The sequence below is a fragment of the Hibiscus syriacus genome, unplaced genomic scaffold (assembly GCF_006381635.1).
Source record: "Hibiscus syriacus cultivar Baekdansim isolate YM2019G1 unplaced genomic scaffold, ASM638163v2 tig00116958_pilon, whole genome shotgun sequence".
Taxonomy (NCBI): Eukaryota; Viridiplantae; Streptophyta; class Magnoliopsida; order Malvales; family Malvaceae; genus Hibiscus; species Hibiscus syriacus.
In genome coordinates, this window is record NW_024063484.1 from 1,888,600 (window position 1) to 1,903,934 (window position 15,335).

Consider the following 15,335-nt stretch of genomic DNA (forward strand, 5'->3'; position numbering starts at 1 on the left):
AAAATCAAGCTCCTCATTTTCCCTATATCCTTATTCATCCGAATAACAAAGGCAATCACAGCATACGGAATAGTCCGTCAAAGTTTCTGGATGTAGAACGGTGTGCATAAATGGCTCCCTGAGCTGTGGCATGAGTGGCTTACTTACCTGCACAAACTAGATGCAAAATCGAAAGCGTACACGTAGACCAAGCCTCTCTTTTTTTCTAGAGAAGATGAGCACTAAATGCAAGTAGAATGCAGTACAGAAAAATGACCTTGCCCTGCTAAACAATCTATTATGGTGATCAAATGAGAAAATAGCACATTTTGGGCTCCATGTCAGTGAATTGTAAGTATAAATCAACTGAAAAAATGTTGGTGTTTTAAATCTGCTTCTAAATCCTACTTGAAAAGCTAAAAATACGCAGAGAGATACATTTACCACATCGAAGGTCTAAAGACCTAAACTTAACCACCGTTGTGATCTAGCATCCATGATCCTCTTCACTACATCTTTTACAAAATAATCGAAACAAGTTAAGCAACAACCTTTCATTAAGCTCGCTTGTCCAGCTGCCACTCTTTCAATGTGCACACAATTTGACGATGGAGGCACGGTTTGAGCCTCGCTACTCCTATATGCTCAAGCCTACAAGCAGCCAGTATGGTATGCATGGAACTCGTTGCTATGACCTTAAGAGTACCGTTGTCTGCATATACATATAGAAGGCTTTGAAAAGTCTCCAAAAACACAAGATAGAACTCAATTACTGAAGCCACTTGCACAAATCATTCACTAACAATAGATTCAAGACAGAGCTCGACTTACCTAAATCGATACTGTTTGAAAAGGCTTTCAAATGGCTCCTAACCATTGCGTGCAATTGTCCCTTGGCCATCGAAACATTATCCTCGTCTCTAACAGAAAAGGGCAAATCATGACTGTCAGGCCTAATGTTTGATCCATTGCTGCAATTCCGGAGTTGCTCGTTTGAACTCATACCGGCAAGATCAGGCCACAAAGTCAAATTGACAGGTGTACTTAACGAAGGGGTCGCCAATTCTTGAACTGCTTGCCTTCTTAAGTGATCCAACCTTGAAGAAAATAATGAAGGCGCGTCGTTGACCGAATCAACGATATCATGCGGTGGCATATAGATGATAGATGATAACAAGCGTACGGTCGACAATACAGTCTCCTATACCATTTTACTTATAATAATAAATCGGTTGTATATTACTATCTCAACCATAGTTATTCCATTTGATCATCTAATTATTTTTTGTTTTAAAATCATATAACATTACTTTTTTATTTTATTTTGATCACCTGCTGTTAAAAAATTAATGATGATATTAATGTGACATTATAATATAATGACATGTATCATTAAAAAAAACAATGTCACGTCAATAATTCAATTATTTTTTAATAGTGAGTAATCAAAATAAAACTAAAACGTAATGTTAAGTATAATTTTATCAATTGGACTTTTTTGGTTTGAGCAACGAATTTCGAGCTAAAACTTTTATTATTTACAGAGGCGGGGCTAGAGGGAGCACAAGTTGTGCGACCGAACAGGGCCCGGAATAGCAAGGGCCCAAAAAAATAGATTTATTACAATAAAAATTTCATTTTTTTGGGTCTAACACCACTTTACGATAAATGAGCTCATCTTCATGATCTTCCTATCTCACACCGTTAGGATTTGGTTAGTAATATCATCAATCTCTCTATATATACTACATTCAAGCTTTGCAATTTTTACTAAGGGTCTCTTTATAAGAATTTAAGGGTCTCTTTTTAAGAATTTGCACAGGGCCTCCAACGTCCTAGTCCCAGCCCTGATTATTTAAGCTCAACTTGACACATAAAAGAGAAATTATTTTTGTGGATCATTTCCACCATGTCATCAGTGGTCCCAATCAATTAAAAATAGTCACGTCAATTTATTTTTTACATTTCATTTATACATATGGATTTTATTTTCCATATCAACTTAGTCATTAATACATATTAAAATAAAATTAGAATTATTTTTAGAAACTTCATTAATACCCTTTTCTTCTTCACCAAAACAATCTTCTTTATCTTACTCCATTGTTTTTCTTTCCAATCGAATAATTAAAATAACGCCATATGTATAAATGAAATGTAAAAAATTATTGATGTGACTATTTTTATTTGGTTAGGACCATTGATAACGTGGTGAAAAAAAATAATTTCTCCTAATAAAATAACAAATTACCAACAAACTAAGAGTTTAATGGCAATGCTTTTTCTGGGTTTTTTTGGGTTTATGGTATTTGCCCCAAGGCCCAAGCTTGATATGGATCTTACTTTACTATTCTAAATTATAGTTCAAAGTAGAAATTTATGAGGAGTTCATAATTGTTCTTGCTAATAATATAATATTCAAGTAGGCATGTAAACGAACTGAACGAACGGGAGTATGTTCAAGTTCGTTCGTTTAACTTTAACCGGACAAATGAATGAACACGAATATAAACGAACAAAAAATTTATTGTTCGTGTTCGTTCATTTAAATGATAAACGAACACAAATGAACAAACATAAACGAACGGATGTAAACGAATATAAACGAACACAATAAAGGAACGTAAGCGAACACAAACGAACGAACGTAAACGAACACAATAAATGAACATAAACGAATGTAACCAAACATAAATGAAAATAGATTTTTTTTCTTTACTAACATTTTTAGGATTATATTTTATTTAATTGTTTTTAGCTTTTTTATTTTTATTTAAAATTAATTGAATTTTAAAATTTTTATGGGTATCAAATTAAAATTTATTGGACTTTAATATTTTAAATGAGTTTAGAGAAATTAGACTAAACATGAATGAATACACATAAACGAACGATCATAAATGAATGAACATAAACGAACATATTACTGAACTTTCACGAACGTAAATGAACGAACGAGTCATCTGTTCATGTTCGTTTATTTAATTAAACAAACACAAAATCTTGTTCATGTTCGTTCTTTTAATAAATAAACGAACCTCCCGTCGAACAGTTCACGAACGGTTCACTGAACGTTGAGTCGGTTTACAAACCTATATTCAAGCTTCAGGCTTTTATCTTAGCATGGTAATGTGGGTTTATCACAGCACCCAATACTTTTGGTAAATTGATGTATTTCTTAATTATTGTGTTTGAATTATTTAATGAAGTGTATTGTCTGAAATATTATCCTTACGACGGATTTCGAAATTTCACCCATTCTAATATGGAAGAAGAATTGTGGTCGGTGGTTCAAATGAACCGAATAAGATCATATACAATGAGAAGCTCATAGATAGAGACCGAAAGAGAGCAAGACAGTTCAAAATCCTCCCTCTAACCATGCATATTGACTTATATATTGATTCTTAGGGTTAGTGTTAAGCGTAGGGTCAAGATAGTTATTTGTAAGTCAATATGACAGTTAAATATGTTTGTTAGATAGTAGATTTGACTCAGACATGATCATTAGTGACAGATCACATATGTCTACCAGTGATTATGTCAAGAGATTGTGATTAATCGAAGAATATAAAAACTGCAAGGACTTGCATGAACTTCAAAAGCTTCGATCAACATGGGAATTCCTCCAAAAACGTCAATAAACGAATGAATGACAACAAAATTCTGACTTACGAAAGAGATACAATAATATTACATACTCTTACAAAGCAAGCTTCTCGAGTGACAATCGACCTACTTCTTTAGTATTAAACCATGTTTTTCTTATATAGTTATTCAAATCATTCTAAAACCAAAAGGCTTTAGCTAAAAAAGGAATTAGACAACCTGTCTCCCAACTATAATGAAAGAAAGCTCCTAAAGTAAGCCCTGGTGGTCCTGAGCCTTAAGCAGCTTATACATATACCAGCTCAGTTGTTAGAGCGCATGGCTCTTAACCTTGTGGTCGTGGGATCGAGTCCTACGGTGGGCAATTCATAATTCTGACTGCCGGAGGTCTTCCCCGGAAGCTGCTCTCAACTTGACGTTGGGGGCAGTTTACTACCTTACCTTCCCTCACCCCTTACATATGGGAATAGGATCAGCTAATTTTTTAGTTAATAAACCATCTGAAAGGTCCCCTACATGCATTTCATACATATCTTTTTATAGGTTAGAATATAAAGATTCAGTGCATATTTTATATCTTAGTTGGATGGAATCATGCACCTTTAATTTCATCTTTCTTTATCCACAAAGGGTTCTCAAGAGAGTTTGAGTTGTCCAATTCAGTCATCACATACCCCTAAAATTTTGGGACCATTCTGGTCTTATGGCAGTGTGAGGGAACTGGGAATTGTGTGATATATATTTGGATTAAAATATAGTTGTGGTTGTGTGATGAAGATAGAGAATGTCGTTAAAGTATATGATATTATTCTACCGATTTAATCAGATAAATCATTGATTTTCGATTCAATCGGTTGATTTAATCTCGCATTATCTGTTGGTTCATGACCTTAATTTGATATTATTCTTTAAAATGTGAATCATAGAAACATACTTAAAAAATATAGGAAATCATGAGTGATTTCTAATGTAACTTCTCATTGTAACTTCATGTACATATCCAGTCATTTTGATTACTCGATGGTATGAGATTCGATGCCACTTACTTGGAATCCAAAACACTATAAATTATCTTCAAAAACGTAATTGACTGAGTGGTTATCATGATGATACATCACAATGCGGTCGCACTTTCTCAGCCTCTAATATTCTAAGACGACACTCTGATGAGTTCCATGTCCCAATGTCTTTAAACCCAAACCAGTAGAAGGTGGCCGGTTCTACATGAGTTCACATGCTGTTGGAAAACTTGTCCTAATCAGGGTTCATTTGGACTGCAGAGTTTGCCGGCTTCCTCGCTCTTGAACTGGGGTGTTTGCTACAGTTACCTCATTGGTCGCCAAGTGCTTCATAGGTCGCCAAGTGCTCCTTGCGACAAAGCCTCCTCTGTTGCAGCAACTCTCCCCTCTTCCTTCGTTGTTGCAGCTCCATAGGTCGCCAAGTCCTCCATAGGTCGCCGTGTGCTCCTGGAGAGCTATGGAGGTCGCCATGTGCTCCTGGAGACCTATGGTGGTCACTGTAGCAATCACTCTACTTAAGCAAATAATTCTTCGACTGCACTAAGTGAATAATTTTTTTCCATTGCATTATTCAAACACTTTTGCCGAGTTTGCCAATAAAATTTCATGGTGAGTTAAAAGACGCAAGAATTTAAGTTAGGAACCGAACACAAATTTTCAATAAAAAATACATAGAAAAAAATCTAAAATATATAATAGGCAAAATGGTAACTTTTGCCCCTGTAGTAGACATAATTTATTACTTTCGCCCCTATCTTATTTTTGCACCAATTTAGCCCTCGAAGTTGCTCAATTGCATTATTCTATAATCTTATCTCTAACTTAAAACCCTAAATTATAATCCATAAACCCTAAACCATGACCCTATTACCTCTAAACACTAACTTTGGATTTATAATTTAGGGTCTTAAGTTATGGGAAAGGCATAGAATGATGCAATTAAACAACTTTGAGAGTTAAATTGATGCAAAAATACGATAGAGACAAAAATGATAAATTTAGTCTACTACAAGAGCAACAGTGACCCTTAAGCGTATGTGATAATTTTATATTTTTAGAGAGGCCGACTGCCCCGCCTAAATCCATCACTAGTTATAAATATGTATGTTTTCTTACAATGGTTCCACACATAACTGTGGATGTGATTTTATGCCCCTAACCAAAAAAAAAACCTTCTGTTAAGGAAAGATGAAATTAGCCATTTTCCCGCTCCATGATTTTTAGAACACTAATGTATACAATAGGGTGGTAATCTGTTACACATTCGAAAATATTTTTGAAGATGAGTATAAATAAAATTTTAGAGTATGCATGATTAATAAGATGAATAACTAATCGGAGAAAATTCAATTTTTAAGGCGAGTACGTGCCTACCGTGGATGCTATGTGCATCCGCCACCAGTGGTAATTTAATCCAGATTCTGATCTAACTAAATCCAATAGGATTGTTCTTTCTAAATTAAATCCGGGTCGAATTTTTGTAGAAGATGAGATTGGGTCGGGTTTAAGTTTAAAATGAGAAATCTTCGACTTGACCGGAGTAATTATACAACTTTCTTCTAAAAATTTAGAAATAATTTATATAATACCCCTTTCTCTTTTTTTTTCAATTATACATCTATTTTATAGAATAAAAGTATTTTTATATATAAATTCAAACTTTAAAAAGGATATTATTAAAAGGTACATCTAAAATAATTAACTATAAAACAAATATAAAAGACGACAAAATCATATAATAAACTAAATATTAAAAAAATTAAAGGATTTGAAACAACCCAACTTTTCTTTTGATAGGAAGAATATATGTAGTTTTGCATGTGCAAGCATAGCCCTAGTCTAGAGACTAGAGTCTTTGAATTTTTAAGCTTTCCCCAGATCAAAAGATATATCCCTTTGTTTATTTATCTGTTAAATTGAAAAAAAGGCTTATATTATAAATAAGTACTTAAAGTATTTTTTTCATCTAAGTATTTAAAGTATTTTTTAATTAAAATAAGTATCTAAAGTTATTTTTTGGTCAAAATAGGTACTTAAAATATTTTTTGGTCAAAATATATATCTAAAGTATTCAAGTTTTTTCATCTATGTTCTAAAAAAGTTAACATGTGATATTAATTAAAGAATACTTTAGGTACTTAGATGAAAAAATTGAATGTTTTAGTACCTATTTTGACCAAAAAGATAAGTTTATGTACTTATTTTGACCAAAAAAATTATTTTAGGTACTTAAATGAAAAAGATAATATACTTTAGGTACTTATTTGTGATATAAACCATTAAAAAGAGGGAGGTCCTCCTTTATGTGGGCCAATGGCGTAGGATTGGGCTGGCTGCCCTTAACCAATACATGCTTTGGGACTAAAAGATAGGGCCCTTTTAGACTTATCTTAAGCTCTTTGCGGGGGCCTCTTAGACCAAATCAAAACTCCAATTGTCAAGGATACCGAGCCTTCAGGTTCGGGTTCCGAACCACGTGTTTAAATATAGTTGAACGTTGGTTGGAGGGAAATAAAATACAATGGAATAGATTGCATGCATGCATCTTAGGGAAAATACAATAGTCTCTTCAAAATCCCTCCACGATTAAGGTAAAATTGTCATTTTGATCCCTCTGTGATGTTTAATTATGATACCAAATCTCTACAATTCGATCCGTTTGCATTATAACGTCATTAATTAAACCAAACAATTATCGTTGTTAACTATTTCCGTAAAAATTATGGATTTTTCTTAACAAAGACGAGGTGAAATAGAGAGTTTAAGCGGTTTTTACCGTTCTCAAAATTTTTGGTCTAATAGCATTTCAGGTCCATATCAGTTCAAATTTAAGTAAAAGTAATTTTACACCTCCAATTTTTTAGATTAAATACATAATAAGTCCATGTTATTTTAAACTTAGATAAATTAACCCTCCCAATATTTGATCCTAGTTCCATTTTAAGAACCTAACGGCCAGTGTCACTTTTTATAGGCCAAAGGGTTAAATTGATTTTTTCTCTCAATTTAAGAGTCATATTAGGTGCAAAATAAATTTAGACGGCACGTTGATACTTTCTTTAAGTTTGAGGGGCTCAGATTCCATTAACCCTATATTTTTTATAAATTAAATGACATGAAAATTAATAGATTATATTATTATAAAGTCCCTATATTATGGATTATATTGCATTTTAATTCTTCTTCCTAAATATGAGCAAAATGATCCATATAAATTTTGAAAAAATAAAATAATATTTTTTTTAAAATTTCCGTCAGGATGAGGGGTGTCAAATGACACCCAAAATTTCTAATATATATATATATATATATATATATAAATGACACTACATTTAGACATGTTTGAATGCCCTTAAAGAAAGAAATTGACTCTATATTTTTAAACAAATTAATTTAATTTAATTTAAATGTTATACTTTAAAGTTAGTCTTAATATAATTTAAATTACAAAATTTTTAACAGTGATTACAGACGGGACACCTAAATGACAATGTTGTTAATGTTAGATACCTAAATTGATAAAAAAAAATTAGACACTTAAATGAGAAAAGAGATATAGTTTAGGTATTTTTTTATGGCATAATGCAACAAAATGACCTTAACGTTTAACAGTTGTATCAAATTTACCCGTATTGTTTTTTTAGAACATTTGGGTACCGAACGTTTATTTTTAGGTAAAAAATAATCCACGTTGGATGGAAACCGTCAGTCACCTTACGATCAACGCCGGATGCTGACGCAGCGCGCACGCATAGAGAAGAAAGTTGACGTGAACGTCCATGTCATCTAGATCGCTGACGTGGCACTGTCACGTCATTTTTTAAAATTATAATTTATATTTTTATATTAAAAATTCAAATCAATCAGAGAGTGACACATGTGATTATATAAATCTATAATGATTATATATAAAAACTTATAAATTTGATTATCAGTAGAAAATATAAAAAAAAAATATCTAAACTCTAAAAGAATTCAAAAATTTCAAAGAGTTTGATTGTATCTCTTTGTCTAAACATGATAATACCGACAGTGTGATTATATAAATCTATAATGATTTTTTAAATAAATTTATAAGCGGGGATGGACCGAAGGAGCGGGTAGGGACAACCACCTCCTAAAAATTTAAAATTATCACACATTTAAAAAATTTCTATGTATTTCCTATTAAAAATTTGTTTCGTCTCTTAAAATTTTAGTTTGTCCCCTGAAATTTTAATTCGTTTTCTAACATAAAATCTTATATTTATCCATGTCTATAATGATCTTAAAAGAACATAAACATCAAACATAAATAAGTTAAAATTGACCCAACTTACAATAAGTCGAAATTATTAAATCTTTAGTAAAATTATAAATTAATTAATGACATTAATTAGTTTCTAACAACCTAAAAATAAATAACATAAAAAAGAAAAAGCAAAAAATAGAAAAATAAAACAAAAAAATGAAGTTTTAAAATTAGTCCATCATTTTCTCACCCAGAGAAATATAAACCATGAAGCTCTCACGTGGCCATAAGGTTCGGAGTGAGGTTTGGTGGATGCTTCTTCTCCTTAATATCAGAATAGAAACTGTGACACGAGAAGAAAAAAACAGAGGCATAGAGAAAGAGAGAGCCTGAAAACAGGAAAAGAAAAATCACCGGGAAAATGAGGGAAAGTGAGGGAAAATTGTATAAACCCCTCCAAATCTTCTCTCTCTGTATCATCTGCATACAAATATCCAATACCCATTTTTGAAAAACATAGAAACACAAAACAAAAATATTGGTCTCTGTTTTTAACCTCCTCTGTTCCTTGAACAGACCATTTCCTTATAACAAAAGAAAAGAAGAAAAAACGATATTTTTAATATATTTATGCTTTTACGATTTGGGTTTGGAAAATCAATCTAAATGAATTTAAAATTTTGAAGTTAGTCTGAAAGAAAAACCGTAGTATATTTTGTATTTTTTTGGCTGAAAAATGGCATCGGATTCGGTGATTCCACAAGCCGCTGTAATATCAGTTTTGGAAGAAGTTATTCAGCAGCATGGAACTCGAATTGAAGATATTAGTCATATTACTAGTTCGAGAAACACAGAGGAGGCTTGTAATGATCTAACCATTTTTTTCTTTTGTTATGTATTTCAATATTGATCATTCTTGAGCTTCATTGAAATACAATCTTGGGTTTTCTTGTATGTTCATTAGTTTTAATCATGTTTAAGCTTTTATGTTCTATGAATTTAATGTTAAAGAGATGGAAATTGATCTGTTTTTATTAGTTTTGATGATTTTATGGCAATGCTCAGGATTTGTTCTTTGACTTTTTCATAAAGGCTATAGAATTCAGAGAGAGTTGAAACTTGTTTGTTTTTTTTAGCTTTAAAAATATATGAAGCTACTGGGTGGCTGAGAAAAACAGTTGGTGTAGTTTTGGGTAAAGATTTGCCTGCTGAGCCTTCTGAAGATGAATTCAGGCTCGGGTTGCGAAGTGGAAAGATCCTGTGCACTGCTCTTAACAAGATTCAACCTGGATCTGTGCCTAAGGTATGTATGATTACAGATTCAACAACTATTTTTTGATAGTATTCCACTTGCTTGATCAAATGTCTGATCTAATATATACATATGTGTATACATATGTGTATATATTATGTCAATTGTAGATAGTAGATGGACCTAGTGATTCAAGTATAATTCCTGATGGGGTTGATTTATCAGAATATCCATTCTTTGAGAATGTGAGAAACTTCCTTCAAGTTATAGAGGAACTGGGGATTCCTACTTTTGAAGCTTCAGATTTGGAACAGGTTAGTCTTTTGAAGTTCTGGGTACATCATGAAATGAACGTTTCTTGAATTTCATTTTTTTTCCAGAGTGGGAAAACTGCAAGGATCGTGCAGTGTGTTCTTGCATTGAAGTCTTACGGTGAATGGAAAAAGAGTGGTGGAATTGGTACATGGAGATATATAGAAAGTTCCAAACCCCCCACAAGTCCCATCCCGGTGAAACCCCCCACAAATTCCGGACCGGTGAAATCGTTCACACGAAGAAACAGCGAACCGTTCATGAATTGTTCCCTTTCAAGGACAATGTCATTGGGTGAAAAATCCATGGACAGCTTGAATAGTGAGCAGTCGGACCTCGGTGATGCGGTTAGTGAGCCTTTTCTTGCCGGTTCTCTTTCGTGTTCTTGCTTTTTATGGATTCAAATTACAAACATCAAAGCTCATTTCAGGCTTCAAAGCCTTCTTTGCGTATGCTAGTTCGAGCAGCTATTTTACATAAGAGGCAAGAAGAGATTCCAATGGTAAGGTCCTCCTCTAAGAATATTATCTAGATTAGTTACTTTATTTAATTTTCTTCAATCTATCAATTCAATAGTTAATAAGGGAAAACCATAGAAACAACTCTTCTGGTTCTACAACAGATTGTGGAATCTATGATAACTAAAGTCTCGGAGGAGTACGAGCGTTGCTTGGCAAGAAGCCAGAGTGAACTGGTGAGCAGCTTTAATTCTTCAGAACTGTCATTTCTTTATTCTCTAAATTTCAACGATTGTCGGTCGGATAAATTTGCTTACATTTTCTCTTTTGCTAGTATTACTAGAGCTAAGGAATGTATGCAACATGTTTGATGATGTAGTCTGTCCAACGATCTCAGTAATGTTCACATACATGGGTTCTTAAGTCTCTTAGTAGCTTTCCTTTTACAAAGAAAATGTTAACCTATTTCGGGTTATCTGACAGAGTAAAACTAGCTCAAAGGATATGGAAGAATCTCTCCCTGATAATTCTCTAACTGCCTCATGTGATGAGGACAAGGTAGGCCGTATGCCAAAAATTTCCACGTAGCTTTCAGTTATTGCTTCATTCAACAATTGAATACTTCCACATCCTTTAAATAATATAACGATGAAGGTTGAGGTAGAAGTAGAGGCACCAGCGGAGGTAGAGGCGCCAGCACTGGTAGAGGCACCAGCAGAGGAAACTGTTGAAGATGAATCATTGACTGAGCCAGGGAAAAAGGAACTTAAAAATGAGGAGTGGAATACCGATGAGGAACAACAAAGGCTTCTTTTGAAACAGAAGACAATGGTTGAACAACAACAACAGTATATTCTGGTACTTCGCAGTAATCACCAGTTCTAGTTATAAATTTTCTATCATCTGCCATATGGATGCAGATATGAAATAATGCATGTCATTGTGGCTGTAGGAACAACAAAGGCATCTTTCGGAACAGAAGAAAATGGTTGAACAACAACAACAACAATATCTTCTGGTAATTTGCAGTAATCATCAGTTCCAGTTATAAATTTTGTATCATCTACCATAGGGATGCAGATATGAAGTAGTGCATGTTGTTGTGGCTGTAGGAACAACAAAAGCATCTTTTGGAACAGAAGACAATGGTTGAACAACAACAACAACAATATATTTGGTAATTTGCAGTAATCATCATTTCTAGTTGTAAATTTTGTATCATCTGCCATAGGGATGCAGATATGAAGTAGTGCATGTCGTGGCTGTAGGGACAACAAAGGCATCTTTTGGAACAGAAGGCAATGGTTGAACAACAACAACAACAATATATTCTGGTAATTTGCAGTAATCACCAGTTCTAGGTATAAATTTTGTATCATCTACCCTAGGGATGCAGATATGAAGTAGTGCATGTCGTTGTGGCTGCAGGAACAACAAAGGCATCTTTTGAAACAGATGACAATGGTTGAACAACAACAAAATATATTCTGGTAATTTGCAGTAATCACCAGTTCTAGTTATAAGTTTTGTATTATCTACCATAGGGATGCAGATATGAAGTAGTGCATGTCGTTGTGGCTGTAGGAACTGAAGAATACTCTTCGTTCGACAAAAGTGGGTATGGAGCATTTGCAGATGAAGTACCACGAAGAGTTTAACAATTTAGGTACCAACTTGAGTTAATCCATTATTCCTTTTATCTTGATCTAAAATTGAAGATGCAATATTTCTCATTCTAGCTTCTCTTGATAGGCATACACTTGCATACTCTAGCTTATGCGGCTTCGGGATATAAGAGAGTTCTTGAAGAAAACCGCAAGTTATACAATCAAGTGCAGGACCTGAAAGGTGTCTTTAACAGTTCAAAAGTTTGATTAGGTGAATATACCATGTACTACATTTAAATCAAATCTCAATTTTATTTTTTGATTACTATGTTCTAGGGAGTATAAGAGTATACTGCCGAGTTAGGCCACAATTTGGTGCGCAATCAAACGTTCTGAGTTGTGTAGACCACATAGATGACACAACTATCACAGTCCTTGTCCCTTCGAAAAATGGAAAAGAGGGCCGAAAATCATTTACTTTTAACAAGATTTTTGGGCCTTCTGCAACCCAAGGTTAGCAATGCCAAAAAGAACTTGTTCTATGTATGTTTCTATCCATGTTATTTTCTTTTTAGTTTCTCAGCCTTCCCTGAGATTGAATTCTCATTCCTTGCAGCGGAGGTTTTCTCTGATACCCAACCTTTGATTCGATCCGTTCTTGATGGTTTTAATGTTTGTATATTTGCATATGGTCAAACAGGATCAGGGAAAACTCATACCATGGTAAGAAATGCAGCATCTTGCCACTGAACTGATATTTGCTTTTAAGTTGATTAACAAACTTGTTGTTCATCTCATTTTTGTATCCAGTCTGGGCCTACAGTGCTCACAGAGGAAGGCTTAGGTGTAAACTACAGGGCATTGAGTGATCTATTTGAACTCTCAAAGCAGAGGAAAGAAACAATTTCCTACGAAATTTCGGTGCAAATGCTTGAAATTTACAATGAGCAAGTCAAGGATCTCCTTGCGACTGATGGTGCAAATAAGAGATATCCTTTATATCTGACATGTTTATCTGGAATGTTATATGTTATCTATTGCTCATCGTCGACCCTTGTGTGTTCTCTAACTTCTACATACACTAGACATTCGTAACAGCTCTCAAAATGGGATTAATGTACCTGATGCACAACTTGTACGTGTATCGGCAACATCTGATGTCATAAACTTGATGAACCTTGGGCAAAAAAACCGCACGGTTTTCTCCACAGCCATGAATGACCGGAGTAGTCGATCTCACAGGTCCATTCAAATGACCGAGTTAATTTCTAGTTTTGATCTATAACATGCTAAGTTTCTAATGTGGCATCCTTCAATACAGCTGCTTGACAGTTCACGTTCAAGGAAAAGACCTCACTTCAGGAAACGTTCTTCACGGCTCTATGCATCTAGTTGATCTGGCAGGAAGTGAAAGAGTCGATAAATCCGAGGTGACAGGGGACCGGTTAAAAGAGGCACAACACATTAACAAATCCCTTGCAGCTTTAGGCGACGTGATCGCTTCTCTTGCTTCGAAAAGTTCACACGTTCCCTATAGAAACAGTAAACTTACTCAGTTGCTCCAAGATTCACTTGGTAAGGTTATGTTGGAAACCTCATGCACTAGTACTGTTTCTTTTCATCATCCAATGTATTTAAGTCTTCTGATCATGTTATTGGTCTCATCATCTGTCAGGAGGACAAGCCAAAACACTCATGTTTGTTCATATTGCTCCCGAGTACGAAGCTCATGGAGAAACACTCAGTACACTCAAATTTGCAGAAAGGGTAGCCACAGTTGAGCTCGGTGCTGCTAAAATGAACAAAGATAACGTAGAAGTGAAAGAGCTTAAAGACCAGGTTTCTTCATTGTCTTACATTTTTAACTTAAAGCTTGCTTATGACTCGTTTATTCGTATAAACATCGTTTAACTCGTACATCTCCTTTCAACTGTTTTCAGATAGCTAGCCTTAAAGCAGCCTTAGCTGCCGCAAAAAGGGAAGGCGAGACCGAGCAAGTGCAACGGAGTCAATCCATACCGACTACTCCAGATGCAAAAACATCGAGCCTTGAAACATCCCCTTCTCTTCCAAAAGGCAAAAATTCCAGTGATCAGTCTAGCAGTGTCTGTAACGCTGAGGTATGCTTTAACATGTAAATTGGTAGGAAATATTTTCAACTATGATTTACCATAACTTATAGGATGTTGATTATTCAAGTGCTATAAAGATTATGGAAAATGCAAATGATTTCATTGATTAATATAGAAAAAACCAATGAAGAGATTTGCATAACATGATATACTTTGCTTGATGATTCAGAATGAGTCTTCAACCACTTCTAGGAGAGGGAGTTTGGAAATCCAAGATATGTTATCGAATCCAACTCTTTGGCCACCTCTCGCGGTTATCAAGTCGAACGAGGACGATAAACTCATGGCCAACAAGCAAAACAACTCGAATAAACCATCCGCAAACAAAAAGGGCAACCAAGAGAACGATCAGCAACCAGTCCGGTCTGAAGTTGGCTCCACCGATGACTCTTCCAGCATCGATGCCACGACTAGTGATTGTTCGGAGAACGACTCGGTTTCGCAATCCAACAGTATTCCTAAAAACACCACTGCTTCAAATGGGGTGGCACTTAAACCAAAGAGACAGCAACAATCCAGAGTACCTAGTCCAGCAAAGACCAAGTCCACAGAAGTCAAGTAAGCTGCCTTTGCCTTTATAAACACATAATTGACTTTTGTGATTTACATTTCACTTTGTTTCCAAACCAGGAGTGCAGTTCCATCACTAATACCGTCACCATCGACCCGAAGAAAGTCGACCGGAGCTATTCCAAATGCAAGCAAGCCGAAACGGAAACCTACGCCTACAAAGTGA

General features: G+C 34.6%; 2 protein-coding genes across 2 annotated transcripts; one reads left to right on the forward strand and one right to left on the reverse strand.

Annotated features, from left to right (window-relative positions):
- Window positions 1-247: 247 nt before the first annotated feature.
- On the reverse strand, window positions 248-1,135 carry LOC120189635. Its single transcript, XM_039192858.1, has 2 exons — window positions 811-1,135; window positions 248-691 (listed from the first exon to the last, which is right to left on the reverse strand). Exons 1-2 carry the CDS (start codon window positions 1,133-1,135, stop codon window positions 537-539), a joined length of 480 nt encoding a protein of 159 aa, XP_039048789.1. The 3' UTR covers window positions 248-536.
- An 8,417-nt stretch (window positions 1,136-9,552) lies between these two features.
- LOC120189442 (kinesin-like protein KIN-14G) lies at window positions 9,553-15,335 on the forward strand. Its single transcript, XM_039192728.1, has 19 exons — window positions 9,553-9,701; window positions 9,975-10,141; window positions 10,261-10,404; window positions 10,471-10,749; window positions 10,833-10,904; window positions 11,025-11,096; window positions 11,344-11,418; window positions 11,515-11,718; window positions 12,445-12,526; window positions 12,613-12,708; window positions 12,804-12,980; window positions 13,084-13,190; window positions 13,278-13,456; window positions 13,548-13,709; window positions 13,789-14,042; window positions 14,143-14,306; window positions 14,408-14,587; window positions 14,769-15,157; window positions 15,230-15,335. Exons 1-19 carry the CDS (start codon window positions 9,575-9,577, stop codon window positions 15,333-15,335), a joined length of 3,036 nt encoding a protein of 1,011 aa, XP_039048659.1. The 5' UTR covers window positions 9,553-9,574.